General features: G+C 53.3%; 1 protein-coding gene across 1 annotated transcript; it reads left to right on the plus strand.

Moving 5' to 3' along the window:
• The first annotated feature begins 1,638 nt into the window (after window positions 1-1,638).
• On the plus strand, window positions 1,639-15,973 carry SPATA5L1 (spermatogenesis associated 5 like 1). The gene is given in 9 exon segments (XM_029051079.1): window positions 1,639-2,305; window positions 2,308-2,711; window positions 5,664-5,849; window positions 8,308-8,466; window positions 9,329-9,538; window positions 10,889-11,116; window positions 12,175-12,309; window positions 14,548-14,673; window positions 15,639-15,973. Coding segments are annotated over 9 exon segments (2,286 nt in total). The 3' UTR covers window positions 15,810-15,973.
• Window positions 15,974-23,667: the final 7,694 nt, after the last annotated feature.

Genomic DNA, 23,667 nt, shown 5'->3' on the forward strand with positions numbered 1-23,667 from the left:
CGGGCTCCTTCTACTGAGCCACGCTTCTCCTTCATTCGTCCTCCCTCCCATCCCCACAGCCCCTGTGTAGCTACCTGTACTTGATTTATCTTTGTATCTATTTCTATTAACGCCCGTCTCCCCCTCTTGACTGTAAGCCCGTTGCGGGCAGGGCGCGTCTGTTTGTTGTTCCGTTGGTGTCTCCCAAGCACACGGTAAGCGCTCAAGAAATATGACTGAATGAATGCTGATTTCTTGAGCGCTAACCGTGTGCAGAACATAGTGCTCAGCGTTTAGGAGAGGACAATGAATGAATGACTGGGGACCACTGGGTGATGGCCTGACTGCCTGAGGGACTTAGAGCTCACCTCCTCCAAGAGGCTTTCCCAGACTGAGCTTCCCTTTTCCCTCTGCTCCTTCAGCTCCCCCTCTCCTTTCACCTCCCTTCAGCTAAGCCCTCTTTTCCCCCCTTTCCCTCTGCTCTTCCCCCCTCCCTCCCCCTCCCCTCAGCACTGTGCTTGACCACTCAATTGTATATATTTTCATTACCCTAAGCAGCGTGGCTCAGTGGAAAGAGCATGGACTTGGGAGTCAAAAGTCATGGGTTCAAATCCCTGCTCTGCCACTTGTCAGCTGTGTGACTGTGGGCAAGTCACTTCACTTCTCTGTGCCTCAGTGACCTCATCTGTAAAATGGGGAGTAAGACTGTGAGCCTCATGTGGGACAACCTGATTCCCCTGTATCTACCCCAGCGCTTAGAACAGTGCTCTGTATAGTAAGTGCTTAACAAATACCAACATAATTATTATTTATTTTGTTAATGAGAGGTACATCCCCTTGATTCTATTTATTGCTACTGTTTTAGTGAGATGTTCATCCCCCTGATTCTATCTACTGCTATTGTTCTTGTCTGTCTCCCCCGATTAGACCGTGAGCCCGTCGATGGGCAGGGACTGTCTCTCTCTGTTGCTGATCTGTCCATTCCAAGCGCCTAGTCCAGTGCTCTGCATGTAGAATCCCCGCTCTGCCCCTTTCCAGCCGTGTGACTGTGGGCAAGTCACTTCAGTTCTCGGGGCCTCAGTCCCCTCATCTGTCAAATGGGGATGAAGACTGTGAGTCTCCCGTGGGACAACCCGATGACCCTGTATCTCCCCCGGCGCTTAGAACAGTGCTCCGCACAAGGCTCTGCCACTTGTCAGCTGTGTGACCGTGGGCGAGTCACGTCACTTCTCTGGGCCTCAGTCCCCTCATCTGTCAAACGGGGATGAAGACAGTGAGTCTCCCGTGGGACAACCCGATGACCCTGCATCTCCCCCGGCGCTTAGAACAGTGCTCCGCACAAGGCTCTGCCACTTGTCAGCTGTGTGACCGTGGGCGAGTCACGTCACTTCTCTGGGCCTCAGTCCCCTCATCTGTCAAATGGGGGATGAGGACTGGGAGCCTCCCGTGGGACAACCCGACGACCCTATATCTCCCCCCGCGCTTAGACCGGTGCTGCGCACGTAGTGAGCGCTTAACAAAGAGCGACATTATCATAAATACTATAGAAGGAAGGAATGAGCGGCAGGGGGCGGGCGGGAGCGCCGGCCCCCGTCTCCTAGCAACCGGGCGGCCTCCGAGCCCACTGCGCCTGCGCCCCTTCCGGCGCGCTCCCGCGCCATGAGGCCGGCGGCGGCGGCGGCGGCGCTGGAGGCTCCCGCGGCGGCCGGGGCGGCCGTGGCCGTGCGGCTGGTCCCGCCGGAGCCGAGGGACCGCGGCAGCCAGCGCTGCCGCCTGGGGCCCGCCGCCCTCCGCGCCCTGGGCGTGCTGCCGGGCTCGGCCGTGCGGGTCACCCTGCCCGGCGGCGCCTCCTGCCTCTGCACGGCCTGGCCCCGCCGGGACGGGGCGGACGGCTTCGCGCAGGCCGACCCGAGCTGCGCCGCCCCGGGGGCCTGCTGGCCGCACGGCCCCGCCCCGGCCCGCCTCCGCCCGGAGCCCTGCCCGCCGCTGCGGCGCCTCACGGTGCGGCCGCTGGCGCGGGAGCCGGGCGCGCGGCCGGAGGCGGCGGCGGCGGCGGCGGCGCGCGACCTGCTGCGGCGGCGGCCGGTGGCGCGGGGGCACGTGGTGCGCGCGCCCCCGGCGGCCGCGGGCCCGCTGCGCGGCGTGCTCGTCCTCGCCGCGGAGCCGGGGCCGGCCGGGCTCGTCACCGCCGCCACGCGCGTGCTCGTGGAAGAGGCGGACGACGAGGAGCCGCCGGAGGAGGAAGAGGAGGAGGAGCCGGGGGGCCTGGCGGCCGAGGCGGCGGCGCTGCGGGAGCTGCTCCTGCGGCCGCTGCGCTTCCCGCTGACGCGGCGGCGCTGGGACTGGCGGGGCCCCGCGGGCTGCTGCTGTGCGGGCCCCCCGGCGTGGGCAAGACGCGGCTGGTGCGGGCGGCGGCGCGGGCGGCGGGGGCCCGGCTGCTGGCGGCCGGCGGGGCGGCCCTGCAGGGCGCCCGGCCCGGGGACACGGAGGCCAACGTGCGGCGGCTGTTCGGGCGCGCCCGGGAGCTGGCCCAACGCCGCCGCCCGGTCTTGCTCTTCGTCGACGAGCTGGACGCCCTGGCCCCGCGGCGGGACGGGCCCGCCGAGGCCCGCGCCGTGGCCCAGCTGCTCACCCTGCTCGACCGGCCCGGGCCGCCCGTCGTCGTGGCCGCCACCAACAGGCCCCACGCCCTCGACCCCGCGCTCAGGAGGCCCGGACGGCTGGACCGAGAGGTCGGTCCCCTCCTGTCACGCGGTCCGGTCCGTGGAGATAACGGTGGGCCTTGTCAAGCGCTTGCTATGTGCAGAGCCCTGTCCTGAGCGCTGGGGAGATCCAGCGTGAGGCTCACGGTTGGGCCTCATTTGACAGCCGAGGTGACTGAGGCCCAGAGAAGTGAAGCGACTTGCCCACAGTCACACAGCTGACAAATAATTGGGTATTTGTTAAGCGCTTGCTGTGTGCAGAGCCCTGTCCTGAGCGCTGGGGAGATCCAACGTGAGGCTCACGGTTGGTCCTCATTTGACAGCCGAGGTGACTGAGGCCCAGAGAAGTGAAGCGACTTGCCCACAGTCACACAGCTGACAAATAATTGGGTATTTGTTAAGCGCTTGCTGTGTGCAGAGCCCTGTCCTGAGCGCTGGGGAGATCCAGCGTGAGGCTCACGGTTGGTCCTCATTTGACAGCCGAGGTGACTGAGGCCCAGAGAAGTGAAGCGACTTGCCCACAGTCACACAGCGGACAAATAATAATGTGGGTATTTGTTAAGTGCTTGCTATGTGCAGAGCCCAGTCCTGAGCGCTGGGGAGATCCAACGTGAGGCTCATGGTTGGTCTTCATTTGACAGCCGAGGTGACTGAGGCCCAGAGAAGTGAAGCGACTTGCCCACAGTCACACAGCTGACAAATAATGTTGGTATTTAAGAGCTTCCTATGTGCAGAGCCCTGTCCTAAGCGCTGGGGGAGATCCACGGTCAACGGGTGGGTCCGCATGAGGCTCACGGTTGATCCTCATTTGACACACGAGGTGACTGAGGCCCAGAGAAGTGAAGCGACTTGCCCACAGTCACACAGCTGACAAGTGGCAGAGCCGGGATTCCAACCCATGACCTCTGACTCCCCAGCCCAGGCTCTTTCCACTGAGCCACGCTGCTTCTGTTATAGTCTTTATTGAGTGCTTACTATGTGCAGAGCGCTGTACTAAGCACTTGGAATGGACAGATCGGTAACAGAGACAGTCCCTGCGAGGTCGTCGGTTCCACTCCCGCCTCCGCCACTTGGCAGCTGGGTGACTGCCAGATAGGAAGGGAGGAGGCAGTTCCAGGCCAGTGGAAGGAGGTGGCCAAGGGGTTAGCGGTGAGATGAGATGGAGTTACATTGAATAGGTTATTGTTAGGGAGCAAATTGTGCAGACTGAGCCATAGTAGCGGATCGGCGAGGTGATGTAGGAGGGGGCAAGCTGATTGAGTGCCTTAAAGCCGATGGTGAGGAGTTGGTGTTTTGAAGCAGAGAGGAATGGACACCCACTGGAGGCTTTTGAGGAGTGGGGAGATGCAGACCGAATGGTTTTGTAGAAAATGATGCGGGCAGTGGAGTGAAGTGTGGACTGGAGTGGGGAGAGACAGAAGGCAGGGAGGTCAGCAAGGAGGCTGAGGCGGTAGTCAAGGCAGGATAGGATCAGGGCTTGGATCAGCATAGTAGTAATTTGGAGAAGCAGCATGGGCCTGGGAGTCAGAAGGACCTCTGTTCTAATCCCGGCTCCGCCACTCATACGCTGTGGGACCTTGGGTAAGTCACTTCTGTGCCCCAGTGACCTCATCGGCAAACTGAGGATTGAGACTGAGCCCTATATGGGATATGGACTGTGTCCAACCCGGTTACCTCATATCTATCCCAGCGCTTAGTACAGTGCCTTGCACATAAGTGCTTAACAAATTCCACAATTACTACTGTTGTTATTACTATTGTCAATACTATGTTGGAGAGGAAGGGGAGATTCGAGAGATATTTGAAGGTAGATCCCATGGTATTTGGTGACAGACTGAGCAGGTGGGTTAAATGAAAGAGATAAGTTACAGATTATGCCAAGATTATGGGCCTGTTAGGGAGTTTAGTGGTGTTGTTTACAGTGATGGGAAGGGCATAAGTGCCCAGCGTGACTATGGGGGTGACATGACCAGGATAGTGGTAGCCAGGAAATGTGTCCTGAAGATGCTGGGTTTTCTGAAGGCTTTGAAGATGGGGAGGAATGCTATTTGGTAGAAATTCCAGGCAGGGGACTTACATGGCCCTTGCCTAAAATGAAGCAGTGTGGCTTAATGGATCGAGCATAGGCCAGGGAGTCAGAAGGAAGTGGGTTCTAATCCTGGCTCCGCCACGTGTCTGCTGTGTTTGGCCTTGGACGAGTCACTTCACTTCTCTGTGGCTCAGTTACTTCACTTGTAAAATAGAGGTTCAGATTGTGAGCCCTATGTGGGACAAGAGGGACTGTGTCCAACCTGATTAGCTTGTAGATTCAAGCTAACGCCAGTGCTTAGTGCAGTGCCTAGAACACAGTTATAGTTTAACAAACACCATAAAAATAAAAGGCCACCTGTATGAAGTTGCCTGACCAGTCAGACTGATCGATTCTCCCAGCACCTTATCGCCAACTGCACAGCTTTTTACCACTTAATAATAATAATGTTGGTATTTGTTAAGCGCTTACTATGTGCCGAGCACTGTTCTAAGCGCTGGGGTAGACATAGGGGAATCAGGTTGTCCCACGTGGGGCTCACAGTCTTAATCCCCATTTTACAGATGAGGGAACTGAGGCACAGAGAAGTTAAGTGACTTGCCCACAGTCCCACAGCCGACAAGTGGCAGAGCTGGGATTCGAACTCATGAGCCCTGACTCCAAAGCCCGTGCTCTTTCCACTGAGCCACGCTGCTTCTCGTGGAAGCTTGGAAGTCACTTGGAATGACTTCTTTGTTCCTGAAGAGTCCACCCCATGTCTCCCCCAGAGCACGTATTCGTAAAGTGTTAAATTTTCATTTCATGAACTTAACTAGACACAGTTGAGTGAAATTGTTTTTCCAAGGCACCAATTCACCCAGGCCCCACTAAAGCCATTTTAAAGATAGGAAAGAGGTAATTTCAGGATTGCATGGCACTCCAGAGGCTTCAACTCTCTATCTTTTTCCTTTTAGATTATCATTGGAACACCAACCCTTACGCAAAGAAAGTCCATTCTGGAAGTGGTGACAGCAAAGATGCCCCTCTCCAAGGATGTGGATTTAATCCATTTAGCAGAAATCACTACCGGCTATGTCGGAGCTGATCTTACATCCCTCTGCCGAGAGGCTGCCCTGTGGGCAGTGCTTCACCGAGGCAGGGTAAGCAATCCTATCATGCCCAGAGCGTTTCTGCAGGAAGATGATCCGGGCAGCGGAATGAAGAATAGACTGGAGCGGGGAGAGCCAGGAGTAAGGGAGAAGGCTGACACAATAATCCAGCTGGGATATTATGAGAGGCTGTACCAGTAAGAGAGCAGTTTGGATGGAGAGGAAAGGGCGGTTATCACTTTGTCTCTCTCCTAAGCGGTATGGATTCCGAATTTGGCACCGTATGCCTTTATGCCACCGATTTCTGTGACTGAGTCGTGCCTGTGTTCACAGGGACCCGGGAGGGGAAAGCAATAACTCTGGAGCAAAGAGCACGGGCTTTGGAGTCAGGGCTCATGAGTTCGAATCCCAGCTCTGCCACTTGTCAGCTGTGTGACAGTGGGCAAGTCACTTCGACTTCTCTGTGCCTCAGTTCCCTCATCTGTAAAATGGGGATTAAGACTGTGAGCCCCACGTGGGACAACCTGATTCCCCTGTGTCTACCCCAGCGCTTAGAACAGTGCTCGGCACATAGTAAGCGCTTAACAAATACCAATATCATTATTATTATTAATATTATTATCATTAAACTAGGGAGCTGGTTTTGGTGTACGTCTGAATTAAAAGCTTGGCATTTTGATTTCAAGTCCTACCTTTCCAGCCACTGCCCTCGCTCTCCCATCCTGAATGAAGGTGGAGGTTTTTTGTCTTATTGTTTCATGGTACTTATTAAACTCTTCTTATGTGTCAGTCGCTGTAGTAAGCGCTGAGGTGGATACAAGCTAATCAGGTTGGGCACAGTCAGTGTCCTATATGGGGCTCACAGTTTTAATCCCCATTTTACAGATGAGCTAAGTGAGGCCCAGAGAAGCCAAGTGACTTGACCAAGGTCCCACAGACAAATGGAGGATCCAGGTTGAGAACCCAGGTCCTTCTGACTCCCAGGCCCAGGCTCTATCCACTAGCCCTCGCTGCTTCATTTAGCATTTACTTAATCCCCTATATTCAGGCGGACAGACCTACTCCTGTCAGCAAATCCCGTGGGTTCTACCTTCACAATATCTGTTAGAGTCCCCCATTCCTCTTCATCAGAGTAATGACAATAATAATAGTAATTGTGGTATTTGTTAAGCACTCACTATGTGCAAGACACTGTACTAAGGGCTGGGATAGATACGCCAATTAGAGAGCACCGCCTGGAGTTTTTCAGTATTAAATGATCTCTTGGTGGTGGTGAACAATATCGGAGGGAGTTGTGGAATAAGTCATCCAGTTAACATGCCTTTTTTATGATGTTCAGAGAAGTTGTCTTTTAAAGTGGAATTTTGCCTTCCCATTTACTATTGTTGGAAAACCAATTGACTACCAACTTCCCGTTGGCCCCGTGTACCCTTAACCGGGCAAGCGATGGGCATCGGGGCTGTGTTTTAAACCATTGCCCGGCTCTGTTTTGAAACCACTGCTGATAATAATTATGGTATTTGTCAAGTGCTTGTCATGTGCCAGACACTGTACTAAGCTCTGGGATCGATGCAAGCTAAGACACAGCCCCTGCTCCACGTAGGGCTCATACAGGGGAGTGATCGGTTATGGGAGCCCCATTTTACAGACGAGGAATCTGAGACCCAGAGACATGAGGTGACTTGCCCACGGTCACAAAGCGAGCGAGTGCCAGGGCCGGGATTAGAACCCAGGCCCCGCTGCTCTGGAAGCTGAGGCTGCAGACTGGCCCCAGGAGATGACGAGTCGAGAGTCCCGCTCCCGGGCTCTTGCCGTTGCCTGTCCGTTCCCCTGCTCCAGGCCAGCTTGCCCTGGAGAAGCTCTTCTCCCGGTCCCTCCTGTGGAGCGGGCTGCTCTTCAACCCATCCAGAGTCACCGAGACGCCCTGACCCCGACCTCAGAGCAGCCGGAAACAGGCAGAATGGCTGGCCCCAGCCACCTACGGAAACCAGAGTCAGTCATTCGTATTCATGGCGCACTTACTGTGTGCAGAGCGCTGTACTAAGTGCTTGGGAGAGGACAGTAAAGAAATACAACAGGCACATTTCCTGCCCACAACAAGCATTTCCTCTGCTCTTAGAGGATTTGACCAGAGAAGCAGCGAGGCCTAATGGAAAGGACAAGGACCTGGAAGTCAGGGGACTAATCCCAGCTCTACAACTTGTCTGCTGTGTGATCTTGGGCGAGTCACTTCACTTTTATGTGCCTCAGCTCCCTCTTCTGCGCAATGGGGATTCACCCCCTGTTCTCCCTCCTACTTAGACTGGGAGCCCCCCAGCGCTTAGTACAGTGCTTGGCACGAGGTGCTTAACACATACCACAGTTATTGTTAACATTATTTCCTGAACAGTTTCGTGCTCAGGAATTTTCAGGAGGGATTCCCTAGAACGCTCCTTTGTAAAAGAACTGCAGAGGGGAAATGCAGTCAAACTCGAGATGTACTTTTGCTTTCTTATGTGCCCCTCTTCAGAGTTCCGCTGACCCCGAGGTCAACATGGCCGACTTTCTTGAAGCTTTTAAAAAGATTCGGCCGTCTTCCTTCCGCAGTGCCTTGGGACTGGTCGACTTTAAACCTGTTCACTGGGATGAGATCGGTGGCCTTGAAGATGTGAAACTCAAACTGAAACAGGTAAAAATGCACAATCCGTCCACGGTAGGGCAATTTACTCTTCAGTTGTTCACACTTCCAGTTCCTGAATGGGAATGTTGCCTACTTCTAGAGGGGGTTGGGGCCTGGGAGGCACTTTAAGAGGAGGTCTTGGGCATCTTTCCCCACTCGTCCCTTCTCAGCACCCAGAACGAGTACACGTCTCTGAAACATCTCCCGTCTGCCCGACTGACTCTGGTGCCTGGGTTCATCCCTTGAGCCCTCGTGCTTTGAAGGTCCTTTAATTTTAGCTCTCAGTGTAGTTAATTCTTGATGACCCAGCTCAGCTGCAGGGAAGGTTGGCAGCTTTTTCAGCCCTACTGCTATACTGGATCTGGGGCAAGGGCTGTCTTTTGGTACTGTGTTAACTCACCGAGTGGGTAGTCCAGGGATATGGGGATTCCCGCCCTTCCAACTGTGGGGGTCAGGTGGGTGTGATATGTGCACTTTCACCTCAAATAAGTCACTTAACCTTCTCTGTGCCTCAGTGACCTCATCTGTAAAATGGGGATTAAGACCATGAGCTCCATGTGGGACAGGGACTGGGTTCATCTGGATTAGTTCGTATCTACCCCAGCACTTAGTACAGTGCTTGGCGCATAATAAGTACTTAAATACCATAAAAAAAAAAAAGCAAGTCACGGGATGGACCAAGGCTGGACACCTCTAAGGTGAGCCCTGTGACCCCACAATTCTCGGGGCTGAGACCTCCCAACTTAGTCGCCTGCGGTCACCCCTTCCACCTGTCCTCCACCCTGAGTACGGATCATTCATAGTCGGGCAGCGGACACCTTCCCGGATGTGGAGCGGGGGTGCGTGAGTGATCCCTCTGTCTCCCTTGCAGAGCGTCGAGTGGCCCATGAAGTTCCCTGAGGAATTTATACGGATGGGGCTGGCCCGGCCCCGGGGTGTCCTCCTTTTCGGACCTCCTGGCTGTGCCAAGACCACGCTGGTCAAGGCAGCAGCCACCAGCTGCAACTGCTCTTTCGTCACCGTGAGTGGCGCCGACCTCTTTTCCCCGTTCGTCGGAGACTCAGAAAAGGCCTTGGCTCAGGTTCGTGGCTCCCGGGTCTCTCCTCCCAACTCTCTGGCCGCTCGGTCTCTGTCTCTTTGGCGGGCCCCTCCTGCCTCCCACCCCTGAAGTGTGTGAGTCCATCGAGGCTCAGTCCTGGGTGCCCTTCTCTTCTATGTCTATTCCCACCCCCTTGGAGAACTCATTTGCTCCCGTGGCTTCAACTACCATCTCAGTGGGGATGATCCCCAAAGCTGCATCTCCAGCCCTGGTCTCTCTCCCTCTCTGCATTTACTCCTCCCTTCAGGGCATTGCTTCATGGATGGTCGGCTGACACCTTAAGCGTAACGTGTCCAAAACAGAAACTCCTTATCTTCCCACCCAAACCCTGTCTTTTCCCTAACTTTCCCATCACTTTATGTAGCACCACCATCCTCCCTGTCTCACAAGCCCGTAACCTTGACGTTATCCTTGACTCATCTCTCTCGTTCAACCCACCTGATTATCACAAAAGCCTGTTGGTTCAACCTTCACAGCATTGTTAAAATTCACTCTTTTCCCTCTGTCCAAACTGCTACCAAATTAATCCGAGCACTCAACCTATCCCTTCTTGATTACCTCATCAGCCTCCTCACTGACCTCCCTGCCTCCTGTCTGTCCCCACTCCAGTCCATACTTCACTCTGCTGCCCAGATCGTTTTTCTACAGACCTGTTCAGTCTATGTTTCCCCACTCCTCAAGAACCTCCGGTGGTTACCCGTCCACCTCTGCACCAAACAGAAGCTACTTACCATCGGCTTTAAAACACTGGCCCTGGCTCCCCAAACCTTTCCTCCCTAATTTCGTACTACAACCCAGCCCATTCACTGTGCTCCTCTCATGCCAACCCATTTACTCTACCTTGATCTTGTCTATCTTGCCACCAACCCCTATTCCACATCCTGCCCCTGGCCTGGAACTCCTTCCCTCTTCAACTTTGGCAGACCATCAGTCTCCCAATCCTCAAACCTTATTGCAAGCACATCTCCAAGAGGCCTTCCCCAACTAAGCCCTCATTTCCTCTTCTTCCACTCCCTTCTGCATTGTCCTTACACTAGGATTTTCACCCTTTATTCATCCCTCCCTCAGCCCCATAACACTTGCATACGTATCTGTAATTTATTTATGTTAATGTCTGTCCCTCCCTTTAGATTTTAAGCTTGTTGTGGGCAGGGATTGTGCCTTACCAACACTGTGATATTGTGCTCTCCCAAGCGCTTAGGGACACAGTAACTGCTGAGTAAAGATGATTGACTGATTTACCCACTTGGGAGCATTTACTTTGGACACCATAGTTCAGTACTTCCAGTGTGTTCCTGTTAGCATTTCTGGGCTTTGTTTCCTTAACCAAAGGTTTTCCAACAAGCCCGAGCAAACACGCCCGCCATCGTCTTCCTGGATGAGATCGATTCGATCTTGGGCTCGCGTTCGGTCGGTTCGGCCAGTCACGGCGTCCAGGAGAGAGTTCTCTCTGTGCTGCTCACTGAATTGGATGGTGTCGGCCTCAAGATGACGGAAGGACGAGGAAGCAAAGCAGAACTCCAAGACGACTATGGGGAGCTGAGGAACAGTGAGCGAAAGGTTCGTGAGGGTAAAACACAGCTCTTTTCTTCGTCTGCTTGGCCAGCTGAGTTTTTTGGTGGTGGTTGTTTATTTGGTAATTTAAGCGCTTACTCTGTGCCAACCACTGTTCTAAGCAATGGGGTAGGTAAAAGTCAGTGAGTTTGTGTGCAAAGAGAAAATGGGTATCTTCCCTTTTGCCCCACAGCTTTATCTGAAATGGAAGTGGGCAGCGGGGTTGGATTTCATAAAAAGGAGCTATGGCCTCAAGAGGGTGAAGATGCCGTCTCTAGGATTCAGCGCCTGGAGGTCATATCGACCTGGGTTTTCATCCTGGCTCTGCCCCATGTCTGCCCTGGGACCTTGGACAAGTCACTTCACTTCTCTGGGCCTCAGTTCCCTCGTCAGTACATTGGGGGTTAAAACTGTGAGCCTCCACATGGCACCTGGACTGTGTCCAACCTGATTGGCTTATAGGAACCGCAGCACTTAGTACAGTGCCTGGCACATAGTAAGCGCTTAACAAATATCATTGAAAAAAATAGTGTATCCTCCTGCAGAAGGAAGTGCAAAGACAGGGGTGTAAGTGCCTGCATTATCTAGATCCCAGAGAACTGGGGGGGAGCCAAGGCATTGTAGCCTGGGCTCAAGTGCTTTCGGTCAGTGGATGCCATTAGGTCAGATTTTACATGCCTAGTCGGGCAGACAAGCTCCCCAACTTTCCTGAAGACATCAGCGGACCCCGGAGGCCTCTGTGCTGGGATTCCCCTAGGACCATCCTGAGCTGACTGGTGTTTGGTATTCAGAAAGGCCCTGGTCAGAGAAGAGGACTCCCTTTCATTTCTCACCGGGTGACGCATCTGCTCCCTACTTAGCACTTCATCCCAGCCGAAGCCAGCCTGTGATGGCTAGTGGTGGTTTTATTTCCTCTCATTTAGCCTGAAGAAGCAAATGTGGTTTCTAGGTGGACCCTTGGTCGACTGTAAGGGCCCTTTCACCCCCACCATAAGGGCTCTTTCACCCCCACCACCCCCAGCCACCCACCGCACCTTCAGCGACTCCGTATCTTTGTGTTTCAGCTCGAGTTCCAGGAAGCGTTGAATCAGAGTGTCATGGTGGTGGCCGCCACGAACAGGCCCAATGCACTGGACGACGCCCTGATGCGGCCCGGAAGACTGGACAAAGTGATTTACGTCCCGCCGCCAGACGAGCAGGTAACAACCGTCCACCGGACTCCGGCGGAGAATGAGTCGAGCAGATTCCGGGCCGAGAGTCGCTTGGGAGGATTGGATCCCAGAAGGACCTGAGTGCTGGTCCTGCCTCCACTACTTGTCTGCTGGGTGACCTTGGGCAGGCCACTTGGATTCTCTAGGCCTCAGGTCCCCCATTTGTGAAACGGGGATTAAGACCGTGAGCCCCATTTGGGACGTGGGCTGTATCCAGCCTGATTACCTGGGATCTACCTCAGTGCTTAAAATGGCGCCTGGCTAATAGAAAGCACTTAACCAATACCATAAAAAACCCCAAAACTCTTAGCTGCATACAATCAGTCAATAGGTGGTATTTATCGAGTGCTTCCTTGGTGCAGAGCACTGTCTTGAGTGTTTGGGAGAATACGATACAATAGAGTTGATACACTCGCTCTCTGCCTACAGAGATTCCATGACACATGACATTGTCTGGCCTATATTTTGCATGGAACCGCTACCCTGGGTGAGTCTGGGGGGATTCTTTCTTACCAAGGGTGCTTGCCGACTATAGCTTCAGGCCTCTGAGCTCCTTGGGGGCAAGGGGTCACATCTCCCATCTCTATTGCATTGTCCTCTCCCAAACTCTAAGCACAGTGCTGGGCACACAGTAAGTGATCAGTAAATACCACTGATTGATTGTTTGCCTAGAGCAGGTAGGGAGAATCATTCCCTTGCCTCTCTTCTCCCCAGATCTTGTTGCCTCCTTTTTTTTTTCTGTCTTCAGAGCCCCTGGAAAGCCATTTTCTGGCCATTGAAAGCCACTCTCCTTTGCTTTGGAAACTCGTATTCTGAACATCATGAACTCAGTCTTGGAATTTCATCGGTGGTTGGAAGTTTGGTTTTGATTTTGCTTTTCTGTTGCTGAGTGTCATATGGAGTGGTGAATTGTTTTTGTCAAAAGCAACAGATCCTTCATGGGCTTTAAATTAATCATGATGATGGTATTTATTAAGCCCTTACTACATGCCCAGCATCGTATCTAAGCCCTGAGGTAGATACAAGATAATCAAGTTGGACACAAACCCTGGCCCATTCGGGTCTCAGTCTAAATTGGAGGGAGAACTGGAATTTAATCCCCACTTTCCAAATGAGGAATCTGAGGCACAGAGAAGTTCAGGGAACATGACTACCAGGTCTGTTTTAGTGTATTCTCCCAAGCATTTAATACAGTGCTCTGCAAGCAGTAAGTGCTCAGTAAGTACAGTTGTGGAAAGAGCGCGGGCTTGGGAGTCAGAGGTCATGGGTTTGAATCCCAGCTTTGCCACTTCTTAGCTGTGGGCAAGTCATTTAACTTCTCTTTGCCTCAGTTACCTCATCTGTAAAATGGGGATAAAGAGCGTGAGCCTCACGTGGGACAGCCTGATTACCCTGTATCTCCTCCAGCGCTTAGAACAGTGCTCTGCACGTAGTAGCGCTTAAAAATACCAACATTATTATTATTATTATTATTAACTTGCTGAAGGTCACACAGGCAGGTGGTGGAGCTGGCATTAGAACCCAGGGCCTCTGATTCCCAGATCAGTGCTCTTTCCTCTAGGCCACACTTTTCCCATTGCTGCTTAGCAATGCTTTTTCTCCTAAAGACTGGGTTTTTGTTCATCTTGTCCAATTTTGAGCATTGTCATTTTTTCTTAAGATTCAAACATGATTGTATTTTGCTCATGTCATCGATTCTACTTGTGTATGAGCCAAAGTGGATTACTTCATATATTTTAAATGACACAGCAGGACGGTGGGTGACTCAGTAGGGGCTCAAAAGTTGTTGACCCTGGTTATAATGGCTTGAAAAGTGCTTGGTCGCAGTGGGTCTGAAAGGCATATGTTGGGGCGAGGTATTTCAGGAGGTGGCTAATGATAAGGGACGAGGTATTTCAGGAGGTGGATAATGGTAATAAGAAGGATGATATTTATTAAGCGTTTACTATATGTCCATTACTGTAGAGAAAAACTAATCAGGTTGAACACAGTCCCTGTCCCATATGGGGCTCACAGTTTTAATTCCAGTTTTCCAGATGAGGGAGCTGAGGCCCAGAGAAGTCAAGTGACTTGGCCATAGTCACCCAGCAGACAAGTGGGAGCTGGGATTAGAACCCGGGTCCTCCTGACTCCCAGGCCAGGGCTCTATCCACCAGACCATGCTGCTTCTCATAGCAGGATGGTATGCCTGCGGACGTAGGCCTTTCACCGATTGCTCTTTCCTAGGGAAGGCTTTCGATTCTGAAAATCTGCACCAAGAAAACCCCGCTGGGGGCAGACGTGTCCTTGGAAAGTTTGGCAGCGCAGACCCACCTGTACTCCGGAGCCGACCTCAGCAACCTGTGCCGAGAAGTGAGTTCCCACAAGGGGGTCAGCGCAGGGCTCAGAGCAGAGGAAATGCTCAGGAAATACTGTGAATTGGAGGAGGTGCCAGCGGGAGAGAGGGGGGCACTGGGGAGAGGATTGAGATGGAGGTTGATAGTCTGGCCTGGCTCTATTTGGATGTCCCAGGGGACCAGAACAGTCTTCAGTCTGGACATCAACTCTCCCTGGATTCCATCTACACACCCCTACTTCCTGCAGGGAGCCATCCCAAGTGAAGCCAGTGGTTTAGGGGGAAGGCAGTTTCCCACCCCCGAAACTCAACCTCACCCTTTCTGCTGCCCCTCCCTGACAGCATCTCCCCCCACCCACGCCAACCCAACAAACCGAAGAATTCATTTTAGGTTCTGGTTATTTTGTTTCAAGTTTCCAAAGGGCTCAGGAAGTCTGAAGGGTGTTTGGAGGAGAATCCTGTCATTCTAGACTATAAGCTCCTGTGGGCAGGGAACATGTCTGCTAATATGGTTGTATTGGATTCTCCCAAGTGCTCTGTGCAGTGCTTTGCACTGCAATAAAAATAAATTTTTATTTATTTTTATAATAAAATTAAAAAACTAATAAATAGCATCGATTGATAGCTTAGCGTGCAAACGTGGGTCCGAGGCGTGAAGGCCTTGGGTGTCTACCATGGAGGGAGCACCAGTAGTAACCACTGATTTTGTGGCAAATTGGCAGGAAGGTGACCATTCATTCAGTTGTATTTTTTGAGTGCTTACTATATGCAAAGCACTGTATTAAGCTCTTGGGAGGGTAAACAGGCACATATTCCCTGCCACCTCCCAGGACTGAGTTCTGAGGTTATTTTTCCATAGCTTGGAGCTGCTCTCATGAACTTGTCTTCAAAAGCGGGTTAGAAAGAAGTTTGACTTCCAGTAGACCATGCCCTCCCCCTACCTGTTCCATCGGACTAACAGCTTTGCTCGATTCCCTTTAAGGCCGCCTTGCTGGCTCTGCAGGAGAACGGTCTGGAAGCCACCCCCGTGAAACAGGAGCACTTCGTGAGATCCCTAATGACTGTACGACCATCGATACACCAGAAAGACTTGGATTTTTATGAAGGCTTATTCAGAAAACAAGAATTATTCTCTGATTTAGAGAAGCTGTAAAGACCACCCATCTGTTGATTGGTCCCGTGGACTGGAGGCTCACATTCAGGTGGTTGGCTTATGTGTCCAGTGTTCTGGGGCACTGCCTACCATGCTTGAATCTGGGATATGGCTATATTTGCCAGCTTCTTTGTAAAGGACATTAAATTATCATTTGACCGAAACATGCCTGTCTTTATTTGATGAGCCAGAATTCTCAGCCACCTTTCAGATAGTAGTGATGGGTGGGGAATTATCTGTTTTATTGTTGCATTGTACTCTCCCCAGCACATAGTACAGTGTCCTGCACACAGTAAGCGCTCAATAAATACGACTGGTATATTTTGGTAGCAGAGCACAGTGCTAAGCCCTGAGCAAGTGGACACAGGTGGGACTTGGCCAGAGACCCTCTTCCACGAGCCCACTCCATCTGTGACTCTAGGTCGGGGATTGGAGACAAACACATTGGGAACAAGAAGGCAAACATTAAAACAACATCAAAGGCCAGGGACAAATACACAGTGCACAAAAGCAAAGCTTAAAGACTCTCTCAAGCACTCAGAAGTCTTTTTTGGTTTTTTTTTATGGTATTTGTTAAGCGCTTACTACATACCAGGTACATTGTTCTAAGCACTGGGGTAGATACATGCTAATCAGGTAGGATACAGTCCGTGTCCCACATGGGGCTCTCAGTCTTAATCTCCATTTTCTAGATGAGGTAACTGGGGCCCAGTGAAGTGATTTATTCCAGGTCTCGCAGCAAACAAGTGGCAGAGTTGGAATTAGAACCTGGGGCCTTAGGACTCCTGGGCCTGGCTCTAGCCAGGGGGCCACACTGCCCTTGGAAGGGGTTCATGCAACAGGCATGGGAATGTAATCACCCCCCAGCACACTTTTGGGCCAAAGTCCCCAGTGTCAGCCACCCCTCCTTGTTGAGGGTTTTTTTTGTTTTTGATAGTATTTAGCACTTTTCATTCATTCAATTGTGTTTATTGAGCCCATATTGTGTGCAGAGCACTATGCTAAGTGCTTGGAAAGTACAATTCAGCAACAAATAGAGACAATCCCTGCCCACAGTGGGCTCACAGTCTAGAAGAGGGGAGACAGACATCAAAACAAGTAAACAGGCATCAATAGCATCAATGTAAATAAGAATTACGGATAAATACACCATTAATAAATAGAATTATAAATATATACATATGCCCAAGTGCTGTGGGGAGGGGGGTATAGCAGTGGGGGTGATGGGGAATGGGGGGTGGGCAGAGGAAAAGGGGGACTTAGTCCAGGAAGGCCTCCTGGAGGAGGTGAGCTTTCAGTGGGAGTTTGAAAGGGGGAAGAGTGCTAATTTGGTCCAAGTGAGGAGGGAAGGCATTTCAGGCCAGAGGTAGTATTCATTCATTCATTCAATAGTATTTATTGAGCGCTTACTATGTGCAGAGCACTGGACTAAGCGCTTGGGATGAACAAGTCGGCAACAGATAGAGACAGTCCCTGCCGTTTGACGGGCTTACAGTCTAATCGGGGGAGACGGACAGACAAGAACAATGGCACTAAACAGCGTCAAGGGGAAGAACATCTCGTAAAAACAATGGCAACTAAATAGAATCAAGGCGATGTACAATTCATTAACAAAATAAATAGGGTAACGAAAATATATACAGTTGAGCGGACGGGTACAGTGCTGTGGGGATGGGAAGGGAGAGGTGGAGGAGCAGAGGGAAAAGGGGAAAATGAGGCTTTAGCTGCGGAGAGGTAAAGGGGGGATGGCAGAGGGAGTAGAGGGGGAAGAGGAGCTCAGTCTGGGAAGGCCTCTTGGAGGAGGTGATTTTTAAGTAAGGTTTTGAAGAGGGAAAGAGAATCAGTTTGGCGGAGGTGAGGAGGGAGGGCGTTCCAGGACCGCGGGAGGACGTGACCCAGGGGTCGACGGCGGGATAGGCGAGACCGAGGGACGGCGAGGAGGTGGGCGGCAGAGGAGCGGAGCGTGCGGGGTGGGCGGTAGAAAGAGAGAAGGGAGGAGAGGTAGGAAGGGGCAAGGTGATGGAGAGCCTTGAAGCCTAGAGTGAGGAGTTTTTGTTTGGAGCGGAGGTCGATAGGCAACCACTGGAGTTGTTTAAGAAGGGGGGTGACATGCCCAGATCGTTTCTGCAGGAAGATGAGCCGGGCAGCGGAGTGAAGAATAGACCGGAGCGGGGCGAGAGAGGAGGAAGGGAGGTCAGAGAGAAGGCTGACACAGTAGTCTAGCCGGGATATAACGAGAGCCCGTAATAGTAAGGTAGCCGTTTGGGTGGAGAGGAAAGGGCGGATCTTGGCGATATTGTAGAGGTGAAACCGGCAGGTCTTGGTAACGGATAGGATGTGTGGGGTGAACGAGAGGGACGAGTCAAGGATGACACCGAGATTGCGGGCCTGCGGGACGGGAAGGATGGTCGTGCCATCCACGGTGATGGAGAAGTCTGGGAGCGGACCGGGCTTGGGAGGGAAGATGAGGAGCTCAGTCTTGCTCATGTTGAGTTTTAGGTGGCGGGCCGACATCCGGGTGGAGACGTCCCGGAGGCAGGAGGAGATACGAGCCTGAAGGGAGGGGGAGAGGACAGGGGCGGAGATGTAGATCTGCGTGTCATCTGCGTAGAGATGGTAGTCAAAGCCGTGAGAGCGGATGAGTTCACCGAGGGAGTGAGTGTAAATGGAGAACAGAAGAGGGCCAAGAACTGACCCTTGAGGAACTCCAACAGTTAAAGGATGGGAGGGGGAGGAGGCTCCAGCGTAGGAGACCGAGAATGATCGGCCAGAGAGGTAAGAGGAGAACCGGGAGAGGACAGAGTCCGTGAAGCCAAGGTGAGATAAGGTATGGAGGAGGAGGGGATGGTCGACAGTGTCAAAGGCAGCAGAGAGGTCAAGGAGGATCAGAATGGAGTAGGAGCCATTGGATTTGGCAAGAAGGAGGTCACGGGTGACCTTAGAGAGAGCAGTCTCGGTAGAGTGGAGGGGACGGAAGCCAGATTGGAGGGGGTCTAGGAGAGAATGGGAGTTAAGGAATTCTAGGCATCGATTGTAGACGACTCGTTCTAAGATTTTGGAAAGGAAGGGTAGTAGGGAGATAGGACGATAACTGGAGGGGGAAGTGGGGTCAAGAGCGGGTTTTTTTAGGATGGGGGAGACGTGGGCGTGTTTGAAGGCAGAGGGGAAGGAGCCCTTGGAGATTGAGTGGTTAAAAATAGAAGTTAAGGAAGGGAGGAGGGCAGGGGCGATGGTTTTAAGAAGGTGAGAGGGAATGGGGTCCGAGGCGCAGGTGGAGGGGGTGGCACTTGCGAGGAGGGAGGAGATCTCCTCTGAGGATACTGCAGGGAAGGATGGGAAAGTAGGGGAGGGGGTTGTTGGGGGGGAGGGGAGAGGCGGAGGGGTGACTTTGGGGAGCTCAGACCTGATCGTGTTGATTTTCGTGAGGAAATAGGTGGCCAGATCATTAGGGGTGAGAGATGGGGGAGGGGGAGGAACAGGGGGCCTAAGGAGAGAGTTAAAGGTCCGGAACAATCGGCGGGGGTGACGGGCATGGGTGTCGATGAGGGAGGAGAAGAAACTTTGCCTGGCGGAGGAGAGGGCAGAGTTAAGGCAGGAAAGGATAAATTTGAAGTGTGTGAGGTCGGCTTGGTGCTTGGACTTTCGCCAGCAGCGCTCAGCAGCTCGAGCATAGGAGCGTAGGAGGCGGACGGAGGAGGTGATCCAGGGCTGTGGGTTAGTGGAGCGAGAGCGGCGGAGGGAAAGGGGGGCGAGAGAGTCGAGATGAGTAGAGAGGGTGGAGTTGAGAGCGGAGACCTGATCGTCGAGAGTGGGAAGAGAGGACAGGGCGGCAAGGTGAGGCGAGATGCTATTGGAAAGACGGATGGGATCGAGAGAGTGGAGGTCTCTGTGGGGCAGTAGCGAAGATTTGCAGGGGGAGGGAGTGTGAGAGATGAGGCAGGTGAGAAGGTTATGGTCCGAGAGAGGGATTTCAGAGTCGGTGAGTGAGGAGATAGTGCAGCGGTAGGAGATGACGAGATCGAGGGTGTGACCGAGTCGGTGAGTGGGCGCGGTATGGTGGAGGAGGAGGTCGGCAGAGTCGAGGAGGGATAGCAGGCGGGCGGCAGAGGAGTCGTCGGGTACATCCGTATGGATGTTGAAGTCTCCAAGGATCAGAGTGGGCAGAGAGAAGGAGAGGAGGAAGGTGAGAAAGGGGTCAAGGTGGTTGAAGAAGTCGGAGGTGGGACCGGGAGGGCGGTAGATGACGGCGACAAGTAACTGGAGTGGGTGGTAGAGGCGAACGATATGGGCTTCGAAGGAGGGGAAGGAGAGGGAGGGGGGAGGAGGGATAGTGCGGAAGCGGCATCGGGGCGAGAGGAGGAAGCCGACGCCTCCTCCCTTACCGGTGAGTCTGGGGGAGTGGGAGAAGGAGAGGCCTCCGCCGGAGAGAGCGGCGGCGGAGACCGTGTCTTCGGGAGAGAGCCACGTTTCCGAAAGGGCGAGGAGGAGGAGAGAGCGGAAGGTAGCTTGCCTGTAATAGAGCGGGGGTTCCAGAGGCCACACTTGAAAGTAGCTGCGGGTGCAAGGGGAGGAGGGGGGGAAGGGCGGGGGGAGGGGAGGGTTTGGATGGGAAGGAGGTGGCGGGGCCCTGGACGAGGAGAGGGGGATGAGGGGTGGCGGTGGGACAAGAGGACTGGGATGGGGCATGGGTGGGGAAGAGAGAAGGGGGGAGGGGGTGAAGAGGGGGTTTGGTGGGGGGAAGAGTAGGGGGAGGGGGAAGAGGGGTAGCGCTGGTAAAGTGGGGTTCTAGGGCGGGAGAGAGGAGGGGGGGAGGAGACAGAGGAGAGAGCGGGAAAGAGCTGAGCGAGAGAGGGGAAGGGGAAGGGGAAGGGGAAGGGGAGGATAGGAAGGGGCGGGAGGGGGGAGGGGAGGAGGAGGGACATGGCGAGGCCAGAGAGGTGGGTGGCAGCACTGACAACAATAAACAGTAATAAACGAAATCGGTAATATAGCAACATGATACAATATGATACAATACAGTGGTGCTAATATAGCAACATGATACAGTATGATACAATATAGTCGTGTTAATAAAAGGGGTGATGACCAGGGTCGGGGGTAGACTCGATTAAGGGGCGACCTGATCAAATTCAAAATCTGACGACAATAAACAATAAAAAGCGAGATCGCAAATATAGCAACATGCTACAGTAAGGCACACTACAATAGTGTTAATAAGCAGGCGATGACCAGGGTCGGGGGACGAGCCGACCCTACCCGATAAGACTCAAAGTCAAGCGGCCAGCGGCCGAGAGAGTTCCAGAGCTCATGACCAAATAACCCTGTGGCGGCGGGGGGGCCCTGAGGTTGTCCGGGGTGGGTGGCGGCCGTAGGCGGCGGCTAAGGTAAGGTAACATGGTGAGAACAAGGACGTCGTCGCCCGGGGCGGGGGCGGGAGGGATGAATCACCTCAAGAGGGAAGAGGGAGTGAGGCCTTCCCAAAATGGCCGCCTCGGGCGGAGTGGGGGAGCGGTTGGGGAGCACAATGTCCCCGGGCCCGAGCAGGGGGACACAATGTCCCCCGAGGACACAATGTCCTTGGGGCCGAGAAGGGGAGCACAATGTCCCCAGGATCGAGAAGGGGAGCGCAATGTTCCCGGGCCCGAGCGGCGGGGGGCGGGTGGACTGGAAGCTGGTGGCTGGGGGTCTGTGGGGGCGAAGATCCGTAGTGTCGGAGTTCCCGAGCGGGGGTGCGGAGATCCAGGTTGTGAAAGGCTGAGGCGGGCGCGGGTCCGGACGGTCCGAGGCTCAGCTCCCCGGTGGAGGCGGAGGAAGCGCAGATGAGTCAGCGAGCGGTAGGCGAAGGGGGGCTTGTCGGGAATCGGGGCAGGGGCCGGGTGGGCCAAGGCTGCGCCTCAGGGGAGCAGAGATCCCGAGCCCACGAGGTAATGGCTCCAAGGGTCCGGGCGATGACAAGGCTCAGCTTCCCGGGAGAGGGGGGGTGGTCTCGGCGTGGATGAGTCGGCGGTCGGCGGCCAAAAAGCCGCTAAAGTCGGCGGTCGGTGCCCAAAAGGCTGCTAAAGAGCTAGGCTGGAAACGGGGGGCAGGCAGCCCAAGGAACCACCGCCTGGGAGGAGAGCTCCAGAGTCCATGTGGTGGTCGATTCGGCTGGGAAGAGGGGGCCCGGCGGTCTGAGACTTACCCCCAGGGGAGCAGAGATCCCGGGCCCACGTGGTAATGGCTCCAAGGGTCCGGGCGATGACAAGGCTCAGCTTCCCGGGAGAGGGGGGGTGGTCTCGGCGTGGATGAGTCGGCGGTCGGCGGCCAAAAGCCGCTACACGGCCCGGGGATTGACGGAACAGGTGAGAACGAGGCCCAGTGAGGTTAGCGGCAGAGGAGTGAAGTGTGAGGGCTGGGCTATAGAAGGCAAGAAGGGAGGTGAGGTAGGAGGGGGCGAGTTGATGTAGAGCTTTGGAGCCAATAGTGAGAAGTTTTTGCTTGATTTGAAGGTTGATAGGTAACCACTTACTATGTACCAGGTGCTGTACTAAGCACTGGGTAGGTACAAGCTAGTTAGGACACAATCCCTGTCCCACATGAGGCTCACAGTTTTCATCTCCATTTTACAGATAGGTAACTGAGGCAAAGTGAAGTGACTTGCCCAAGGTCAAGCAGCAGAGTGTTTTATTATTATTAACCGTATTTATTGAGTGTTATTATGTGCAAAGCACTGTACTAAGTGGTTGGGAGAGGACAATATAACCTCAAACACATCCCTGCCCATAATGAGCTCAGTCTCTAGGGGGAGAAAGACTAATATAAATAAATAGATAAATAAATTACAGATATATACATATGTGCCACAGCGAAGGAAGAGAGGATGAATGAAAGAGCAAGTGTGAGTGGCGCAGAAGAGAGTGGAAGAAGAGGGCTCAGTCAGGGAAGGCTTCCTGGACGAGGTGCTTTCAATAAGGCTTTGAAATGGGGGAGAGCAATTATCTGTCTGATATGAGGAGGGAGGGGGTGTTCCAGGCCAGAGATAGGCTGTGGGTGAGGGGTCAGCTGCAAGATAAATGAGATCGAGCTACAACCAGAAGGTTAGCACCAAAGGAATGAAGTGTTCAAGCTGGATTGGAGGAGAGTAGCAAGGTGAGGTAGGAGGGGGCGAGGAGATTAAGTGCTTTAAAGCCAATGGTTAGGAGGTTTTGCTTGTTGCGGAGGTGGATGGGCAACCACTAGAGTTCCTTGAGGAGTGGGGAAACAAGATCTGAACGTTTTTGAGGGAAAATGATTTGGGGATTAGAAAGGGGTATGGACTGGAGTGGGAGACACAGGAGGCAGGGAGGTAAGCAAGGAGGCTGTTACAGTCATCTAGGCTGTTACAGTAATCTAAGTGTTTGTATTAATGTGGTAGTTTGGATGGTGAATTTTGGCAATGTTGGGAAGGTATAATTTACAGGATTTAGTGATGGCTTGAATGTATGGGTGGAATGAGAGGAGTCAAGGATAATGCCAAGATTATGGGCTTGAGAGACAGGAAGGATGGTGGTGCCATTAACAGAGATGGGAAAGTGAGCAGGAGGTCAGGGTTTGTGGGGGAAGAAAAGAAGTTTGGTTTTAGCCATATTAAGTTTGAGGTGACATCCAAGTAGAGATGCCTTGAAGGCGAGACTGCAGAGGAGAGAGATCAGGGCTGGAGATGTAGATTTTGGTGTCATCAGCATAGAGGTTGTAGTTGAAGCTGTGTGAGCGAATGAGTTTTCCAGAATTAAACCTTGAGGGACACCCACAGTTAAAGGATGGGCTCAAAGGAAGCAGTGAGATGGGAGCCACCCCACCCACCAGTGGAGCGAATGTCTGTTGGGTGTTGGGTTTTGGG

Source organism: Ornithorhynchus anatinus, chromosome X1 (genome assembly GCF_004115215.2).
Source record: "Ornithorhynchus anatinus isolate Pmale09 chromosome X1, mOrnAna1.pri.v4, whole genome shotgun sequence".
NCBI lineage: Eukaryota > Metazoa > Chordata > Mammalia > Monotremata > Ornithorhynchidae > Ornithorhynchus > Ornithorhynchus anatinus.